We start from the raw sequence: 9,379 nt of genomic DNA, 5'->3' as shown, positions 1-9,379 counted from the left end.
TCCCACAATGGGGAGATTTCCCCCAGTAGTTTGTGTCTCTGCCCCTCCCACAATAAAAATCCTCTGTGTTGGTTTGCTCACCTCTGGTCGGTTCTGAGAAAACACACCAATGAATTGTTCCGGTGAGGCTTTACATCCTTTGTGTAATAATCCAGAGCCAAAAAACTCTGCTCTGTCCGCTACCTGCAAAACACAGAACAATAATGAACACAGAGTATCCAATGTAAGTGGATGTGTACAGGATATGGTTGTCTGGACCTACCTGTCTGTAGGTGATCCATGTATAAGGCTGGTTCGGCCTTCGGGATCCCAAGCAGTCTCCATTTCCTGCATTAACAAAGAGCAAGTTCAAATATTTATTCAGGCGATAAAGCCCAAACTTTGGACCATGTGATTTGTGCTACAAGAGGGCCAATCTGAACTCTGACCTTTCCCTAAAGAAGAGATGATCACATGATTTGGCTATGGGATGCAAGGGCAGCATTTTCTCCAGACCGAGAAAGGTTATGCCTTCTGTACCAACTCAGTTCAGAGATGGTGGGAGCTTCTTATAAAAGACACAGCAGGGGTACCGACCCAGGAACCCAGAGGAGATGATGGGAGCCCCTTATAATGGGCACAGCAGGCGTACTGACCCAGGAACCCAGAGGAGATGATGGGAGCTTCTTATATTGGACACAGCAGGGGTAGCAACCCAGAAACTCAGCATGGGGTGTTGGAGCCCCTTATAAAGGCAACAGAGGGGTACCGACCAAGGAACTCAGGGCAGGGATGGTATGAACCCCTCATCATGGGCACAGCAGGTGTACAGACCGAGGGACTCAGTATAAGAATGGTGGGAAACCCTTGATTATAGTCACAGCAGGTGTGTAGAGATCCACCCAATACAGCCCACATGAGACCATCAGGTTCTTTACCTCTCAGCATCTAACAAACACTGAATTACCAATTTTTATTGACCAATCCTTCAAAACTTGCCAAGTTTTCAATTCTGCAATGAAATCGTTGTTCTCTGATGCCCTGCAGCTTTTCATTTTGTTGAAGTCTTATCCAAAGCATGCACACTGGGTGGCCAAGAAAAGAGGGGACACTGAGTGTGCAACCCCCATCCTACCCCATACCATGCCAGGCCACATGCCTTCCTTTAACCTTTGGAGCCCATAGCCCTCTATATAAGGTGCAATCTCAGGGGCGATCCTTTATATTATAAACAAACTGAGTCAGCACAAATTTGCTCTTTTTTTTATCCATCATGTGCTAAGCTGAACCTACCTGGCACCATGCAGAAGGGGTTCAAATGAAAGCCATAGACTCATAACAGAAGTGTTAAAACCCAACCGCCATGTGCATTGGTGCTATTGTCTATTGGTTCCCACAATATATTAAACATTCAGAGAATTTCATCAATGTATAATCATTACATTGTCCTTTTATTCCTGGTGAGAATATATCTGATGTCTCAATGATCTCCTTGCCTTTAATGGACCTTCAAATACAAGCAATTGCCACCCTCTCTATTCACCTTCCACCAACATTCACCATTGAACCCACTCCTTTTCTCACCTGAGACCCGCAGACCTCTCATAAACACTTCATACAGCGTTTTAGCGTCTTCATAGTAATGCGTCATCAGGGTGTCATCTTTCAAAAGAGCACATCTCCGGGCTCCAGCCTGCATTCAAAAAGCAAAAACTTTTCAGAATATTTGCAAATTTGCTTTGCTTGAGTTTTTTCTTTCCCTTGAGATACATTAAATCTAATTCAATCAAAGAACAAGTCATATGGATCAAATGTATGTTTTTTTATATCAAAGCTCATCTTTCACATATCCTTTGGACCCCCAGCTCTTAGATGATTTGCACCACATTCAATGACTCAAGGGGTTCGTACATTCCACCACAAACTTCCCTCATCAATACAATGAAACTACTGAAGCTCTTTCTTGACACATTTGGTTTTGTGATTGGAAATTGCCCCAACATAAAAATGATACCCTTCAATGTAATGTGACCGGTGCCAGAATCCTCCAGTACCTACCTCTGTTCCAATGGACTGCTTGTTGAGGTCAATAGGCGGGTAGACGGCTTTGGGTTTGGTGAGCACATAGATGAACGCTGATATCCCAATGGTGATGAGTACCACAATAATGGACGTAGGGAGGGGCGTGAACAGGAAACTGAGGCAGCAGCACATTTCGGCGAGTGACCGATCTGTTGACAAAATGACAAATCAGATTAATTCCATTAATTTGTAATAAATTAGGAATTATTATTTAACCCAAACTGGATGACATTTGGTATGCTCGGGGTACTGGGTATCATAATCAAAAAAATACTATTTTCACCTTTCCTTTTTATTTTAGTGTTATTGATCTCTTCCAGCCTCTCCCTCTCCATTGGGTGCATGAATAGGATGGCAACACACCTAACCTCACCCAAATCATGCCATGTTGTATGCTGCAATGCAAGGTGTAGAGTAGTGATAGCTCTGACTTGGATAGAGCCATGCCAACCTCGGATCAGAACCTGAACAAACCTGGTTCTGCCAATACTATATAATATATACTATATAATACCTATCATTCACAGGTACAGCACGCTGCTGCACAATGACAGCTACCATCCTTTCCACCAATCCAGGACTGTCATTGTCCAGTGTCCGGATTGGCTGTTAAAGACAGGTATATTGTTCGGCTCAAAACAATTCTAGTTCACAATTTCCAAATCTGCTTGGATTTCTCTTTCTCCTCTTCTAATGCTGAGCTGCATTAACTTAGGTAATCAATTACTGTCATTGAAGCACATGGACCTGGATGATTCCCACGAGGGAATGTTTGAGGGAATATCAGATTCCTTGTTTATAAATAGACCCTTTATTGTGTTGTGATGCCTTTTAAAATAAATGGCACCACAATGTGCAACATGCTATAATGGGTACTGCACAATGCACATCAGCAGGTTCTTGTACCCCTAGTCCTAAAGCAATTTCCACTTTTAAGAATGCACAATCAGTCCGGTCATTATTGCAGAGACAGACGTTGTCCATTCTGCAATAATCCCTCCTTTCTGCCTCTTCACTGGGTATCTGGCAAAAAAGCTATGCAAGATATCCTGCAATCCCGGCTTCCCCTGCATGTGCCAGGAATGAATGAACTCCTGGGAATTGCAATATCCCAACCAAGATAAGATAATCTCCAGGAAGAGAAGAAAGAAGATGGCAGCACCCTGTTTAGGAATAGGGACAGGAGAGTATCCCAGGTTTAGTTCAGCTTTATTATAGTATAACATACTAATAAATAATAGAAACACGTTATACTCCATCAAGATCTCTGGTCTGCATGTTGTGAGATCTGTGCATTGTCATCAATGAAACTTTGATACCAATGTATATATGAAACATCCCCTGGTATTGCATCCCCTGCATCTACTGATATTGCAATATATGTAATGCATTCCCGTGCCATGGGCGGCCTTATTAAACTTAAAACACAATCCCCAGAATAGAAATAATTGGAGCAACCTTTGGAAAATTTTTGTCCCCTCCCAGCCAACTCTCTATAATTCCTTTATGCTGTTTTTTTATTTTTTTATTGAATATCCATTTAATAATTGATTTGGATAAATCTTCTTCCATGGAAATTTGCATTTTTTTAGCTGCTTTTAGATTTGCATTTGAATTTCAGGATTGGACCCTGGAGATGATTTTGGAAGCTTATCAGGTAATCAATCGGGTGATGTTTTCCCCTGCTGGGTCGGTGGAAATAATTTCATGTTCGGATCCTGCAGGTATCACTCCAGGTGTGAAGAGACGCAGCTCAGGACATGTCGGGCTAATTAAAAAGTGAGATTTTCAAAGCGCAATTAAATTAATTATCGGTCATCATGCCGCCAGCACACAAATAATTTCTTCATCAGCAGTTTTGATCCCCGGAGGATATTTTGGTGTGCGCTCTAACCAGAAAGTTATTAATATTTCCCTGATTAATAATCAATCGTTATCCCGCTTTGTATCGCTGAATATTGCGCCGATTGCTGTTCCAGCCACGTGACTGTCAATCGTCTCCTACTTCCAAAAAAAGAACGTTCCCAATCAATATTTTGCTGAATTTTCGATCGAGAAAGTTCCAATTTTTATTGGATTGGATGAGTTTTATGAATTTTAATGTTTGATTAAAACGTTTTCAGAGCAGTTTGGGCCGGGATTAGTGGCTGATTGTTATGGTTTTCCCACGCTCAGCACAAAGTTTGTCTTGCTGGGGTAATTAAACATTGAGTGATGGGATCTGCAATGACTGGGGAAAATGCTGCTCCAAGTTCTCTTCTACATTTAGAGATCAGCTGCACATTTCATCAGGACACTAAATGTCTGGGACTTGGACAGATTACACTGAAGGGAGCCCAGTACAGCATTTTCTTCAGGTACCTGTATGCCCACAAATATGCAATAGGCCAGATTTAACATGCTTAAAGGGGTAAAAAGAATATCAATAACTTCCTATTACTCTCCTACCACCTGCTGGAGCTGCCCAGAACTGCAGTGCACGTACAACTCTCTTCCTGACCCCCCATAATGCAACACCGGGGGCCTGAGTGGCCAATAACCAGGGTTGTATGCTGTCATGTGGGGGTAACGGGGATCCTTCACTGTGAATAAACTTTGAGTCAGCGTTGGATCAAAAACTTGCTGACAGTAAACAAGCTGCCAGGAGGTGAGAACTGAGTGAGCAGAGAGGTGACCTATTCAGTATTCTAATGAGCCTTCATTATCCAATCAGCAGGCTGGGAGTGTGTTCTTGACAAAGTCACACCGCTAAACCCGTAATGCATAATAAGTAAAGTTCAAAGTATGAATGAAGCCTGTACAACACTATGGTATATGTCAGTGCTATATAACTATATAATACCAGTTTGTAAAAGGAGAGCCATTTATGAAGCAACTGGACTGGATCAGTCACTGCCACTGAAAACACACATACCTGAAAGGTTTACCACCAATGAATGTGTAGTGAATGTCAGATTCACTTCTTCATAAACAGCTGAGCCCCTGCACATTGACTCAAATTACAAATAAAATTATGCAATATGTTTTAGTAACTGGCTAAAATAAATGATAATATATCATTAAATATAAAATATTAAAATAAAAGAAATATTGCAGTCCCTGATCTACAGATGACCAGTAGAGGGCGCATTCAGAGTTTTGTATATAAAACGCCATAATTCAAATATGGAACAGCAGGAAAGTGTGAAATTGATGTAGGGATGTGACCTTGGGGTGAATTAACCCCAACAATGGAGTACAGCGCTCCTGTGCACAAAGGTCAGTGTTGTGTTACACAGAGTTTTGTGTGTGAAAGGTCAGGAGGAGCGACAATCGCTGAGCTTGCCATATGAATGATGGCTGATCTTTGTGTTAATTTTATCACAGAAGGAGGGTAAAGGCTGACTGCTTATCAGTCTCACTCCTGAGTAAATCTGATCTCCTGAATGATTCATGGAATGATTTGCCTGTTGTAATCGCAATATTTACACTTGGCAAAAAAGAGGACCTGTCATTAGCATTACCGATAATGTACAAGACAGGAAATTCTTTCTAACAGAGCCCCAGATAGCACTGCAACCTGCCTATTATATTTGTGAATTATTTTAGTTTGTTCTCCCGCTTAAAACCGGCTTTATGCCCTCACATTGCAGTGCTCTGGGCTGGCAGAGCTGAGTATTAGCCACGCCCCCTGTCCTTATATAGACTTGTGCAGGCAGAATGGGGCGTGGCAGATCAGATCTATTACTAAGAGCTGATCACTGAAAGCGTTGGGTCTATTTCTGCACATTTAAATATGATTTGTCCCTATTTTTTTTAATACAATTAGCCCTCATACAGATTTTATGTTTTTTATTATTTCGTTAGGTGTCAGAGGACTCCCACACAGCAAACTCCCCATCAGTCCCTCCACTCAGGTACATCAAGTCCCAGACAGAAGCCCAGGTGAGCGCAGGTTTTATTGTATACTCTGACCATATGGAATGTCTGGGCTCCTATTGGCCCGGAGCCAGATTACTCTGCAGTGTAAATATCAAACTTAGTGCCGGAACAAAGGTGACTTTTATGGGCCCAAGGCAGTCCAAGGACATTTATCATATCACACAGATGGGAAATAAATATCTGTGGGTCGCATTCACTATAATTACTGCATGTGTTATATGAATCATTCATATTGTGTGTATATAATGCTAGCATTTATTATAATATATTGCATAGTGCATGCTCAGCACATCTGTTGCCAGTGGCAGGATCTGGCAAGAATGTCCCCCTTATAAAGCTAGCCAATAGGAATAATGCCGCCGTTATATAGATAGCCAATGGGAAGAATGTTTCCCTTCTATAGTTAGCCAATGGTAGGAATGCCCCCAATATATAGGTAGCCAATGGGAAGAATATCCCCCTTCAAAAAGCTAGCCAATAGGAAGAATGCCCCCGTTATATAGATAGCCAAGGGGAAGAATGTTCCCCTTCTATAGGTAGCCAATGGTAAGAATGCCCCCGTTATATAGGTAGCCAATGGGAAGAATATCCCCCTTAAAAAAAGCTAGCCAATAGGAAGAATGCCCCCGTTATATAAATAGCCAATGGGAAGAATGTTCCCCTTCTATAGGTAGCCAATAGTAAGAATGCCCCCGTTATATAGGTAGCCAATGGGAAGAATATCTCCCTTTTAAAGCTAGCCAATAGAAATAATGCCCACATTATATAGGTAGCCAATGGTATGAATGCCCCAGTTAAATAGATAGCCAATGGGAAGAATGTTCCCCTTCTATAGGTAGCCAAAGGGAAGATTGCCCTCCTTATATTGGTAGCCTATAGGAAGATTACCTCTGGTATATTGGTAGTCAGTGGGTAGAATGCCCCCTTACATTGGGGGTCACAGTATGGATTCCAGGCACCTACTGTACATCTACAGATGGAATACATAAATGGAAGCCCATTTATCTGGCAATGGATCTGCATTACTGATCCAATCTTGAGAATTGCACAAGTCTGCCTCTTAGGACAGTCCTGCATGGCTGAAGAAAAGACACAGTCTTTCTGCTGCACTTTCACTTTCACTTACAGATCCCCTGCCCACCTGCACAGTGAAAGGAGAATCAGCTGGCTGATCATTTATCAGTCACTCCGCTCTCAACTCTAACTCCTAGGAACATGCTTCTCGCACTGCAGGACACCTGACTGGCTTCTCACACCCCCCTTCCCTTCTAATATATTTAATGATGCATCCGGTATTATGGTGCCTTTTTCCACCCCTTCCACCCCATTTGAAAATGAGCCCCTGACACTTTAATCCCCCCTTCCTCTCCCTCTTTGCTTTATGCTAAGACAAGAACAGAAGTTGCATTGTGATTGCATCCTGATGGACCACTACAAAAATAGGAAACCACCTGCACTGCACTCCAATGCATGGCCTGTGCAATAAAAAATGTGCAAATCTGTCTTTCCCTGAAGCAAGATGTACTGCAACCTAAAAAACAATGAACGCTGACCGCTGCCATAACCAAACCTCCTTATATGGAGCCAATACTGCTCTGCGGTATATGCCAGAGCTATATAAATGTATAATAATAGTGTGTGACTGTGGGGGGACATTAGATTGTCAGCTCCTCTGTACAGAGACTGATAGGACTGGCTCAGTGTTCTCTGTACAGCGCTGCAGTATATGTCAAAGCTACATAGCTCCTCTGCACAGCTCTGTGGAATAGGGATAAAAAACATAACACAAATATAAATAGTAGTGGCCCTGTGGTTGCAGGGGCCCCTTACCTCTCTGCCTTGTATCTAGTTGCCACCTCTCATTCAGGACCCGGGGCACCAGCTGATCTCCAGGAAAGTCCTAACAAGAGACTGCACTGCGGCCGCCCCATACACAGGTGTAATAAGCGCCTGGCATTGCTCTTACAGCCTAATCTTTGAACCTTCCCTGCAATAGGTACAAAGGTGGAATCTTTTTGTCGGTGACGAGCTGTACACAGCGGGTTCACAGGTGACACCAAGATCTTTGCACAATCTGCAATCCCTAAATGGCTTCAAAATGCCAATAAGCTGCAGAGGAACTAAAGAGAACCTGTCATTGATAGCATTGCAATGACAGCACTGAGCCTGCGAAGGCTTCTGACGTCTCATCCAAGAGAATTGTATGAGAATTCTCACACAGGCCTCATGGGTCTGCAAAGGGGTTTTACACCATGACAGAAGGTTAGAATACCCCTTTACAGGCTATGACATTATCACATAAGCAGGAACTTCTTATTGGCTTCCTCACTCACTGACCAGACGTTGAACTATTTAGTGGTGGGGTAGCATGGACAGGATCCAGCAGTCTGTGTGGGTGGGAACTTTCAAGGGCCCCATGAACCCCTTGTTATCAGGGCCAGATTTCCCACAAGGCCACCTAGGCTATGGCCTAGGGCGGCATGATCAATAGGGGTCGGCATTACAACATCTCAATGTGGAGCTAGGACCTGCTGCTGGTGCTGAATTTGCAGAGGTCACATACAGTGCAGAGATCTGTACAGGATGACATCTGTGTTAAATTTATTTATCCTCTCTCTATTCCATTCTCCCTCTCAATACCTCCTCTCTCCATTCCTCCTCTCTCCCCTCTCCATTCCTCTCTTTTTCTTCTCTCCTCTCTATCTCTCCCCTACTTCCTTCTCTTCCGCTTCCCCCCTTCTATTTCTCCCTCCCTCTCCCTCTCTCCTCTTCCATCTTCCAAACTTCCTACTCTCTCTCCCCTCTCCGTCTCTCTCTCCCCTCCTTCTCTTTCTCTCGCCCCCCTTTTATCTCTCCCTCCATCCTTTAATCCCCTCCACCTCTATCCCCTATCTTCCTCCTTATTCCCCCTATTCTCTCTTCCCACTCTCCCTCTCTCCCCCCTTTGTTTCCCCTCTCTTTCTCCTTCTCTCCTCTCCCCCCTTAATTTTCTCTTTCCCCTCTCTTTTTCTGTCTCTATCTCGCCCTTCTTCTCCCAATCCCCTTTTCCTCCAATTCTCTCTCCCAGTGTCCTCTTCTTTCCTCTCTCTCTCCCTCTTTTTTCTTCTGCCTCTCTCCCTTCTTCTTTTTCTCCCCTTCTATTTCTCCCTCTCTTTATTCTCTTTCTCTTCTGTCCTCTCTATCTCTCCCCCACTTCCTTCTTCTTTTCCACTTTTCCCCCCTTCTGTTTCCCCTTCCCCCTCCCTCTCTTTCCTCTTCCATCTTCTAAACTTCCTACTCTCTCTCCCCTCTCCATCTCTCTCTTCCATCCTCTCTCTCCCCCTCTTTTTTCTCTGTATCTGTTTCTCTTTCTCCCCACTCTCTCTTCCTTCTCTTTCTCTCGTCCCCCTTTTATCTC

General features: G+C 43.4%; 1 protein-coding gene across 1 annotated transcript in view; it reads right to left on the bottom strand.

The window, feature by feature from the left end:
- The window catches only part of ACSL5 (acyl-CoA synthetase long chain family member 5), a 27,143-nt gene extending 19,174 nt beyond the window's left edge, over window positions 1-7,969 (bottom strand). Inside the window, exons 1-5 of the mRNA XM_072425157.1 lie at window positions 7,813-7,969; window positions 2,038-2,210; window positions 1,564-1,672; window positions 263-327; window positions 82-183 (exon numbers count right to left, since the gene is read on the bottom strand). Of these exons, the coding sequence (XP_072281258.1) occupies window positions 82-183; window positions 263-327; window positions 1,564-1,672; window positions 2,038-2,193 (432 nt within the window). The 5' untranslated portion in view covers window positions 2,194-2,210; window positions 7,813-7,969. The remainder of the gene's footprint in view (window positions 1-81; window positions 184-262; window positions 328-1,563; window positions 1,673-2,037; window positions 2,211-7,812) is intronic.
- Between the last annotated feature and the right edge of the window lie 1,410 nt (window positions 7,970-9,379).

Source organism: Pyxicephalus adspersus, chromosome 10 (assembly GCF_032062135.1).
Source record: "Pyxicephalus adspersus chromosome 10, UCB_Pads_2.0, whole genome shotgun sequence".
Classification (NCBI taxonomy): domain Eukaryota; kingdom Metazoa; phylum Chordata; class Amphibia; order Anura; family Pyxicephalidae; genus Pyxicephalus; species Pyxicephalus adspersus.
This window is presented reverse-complemented; position numbering and strand designations above follow the sequence as displayed.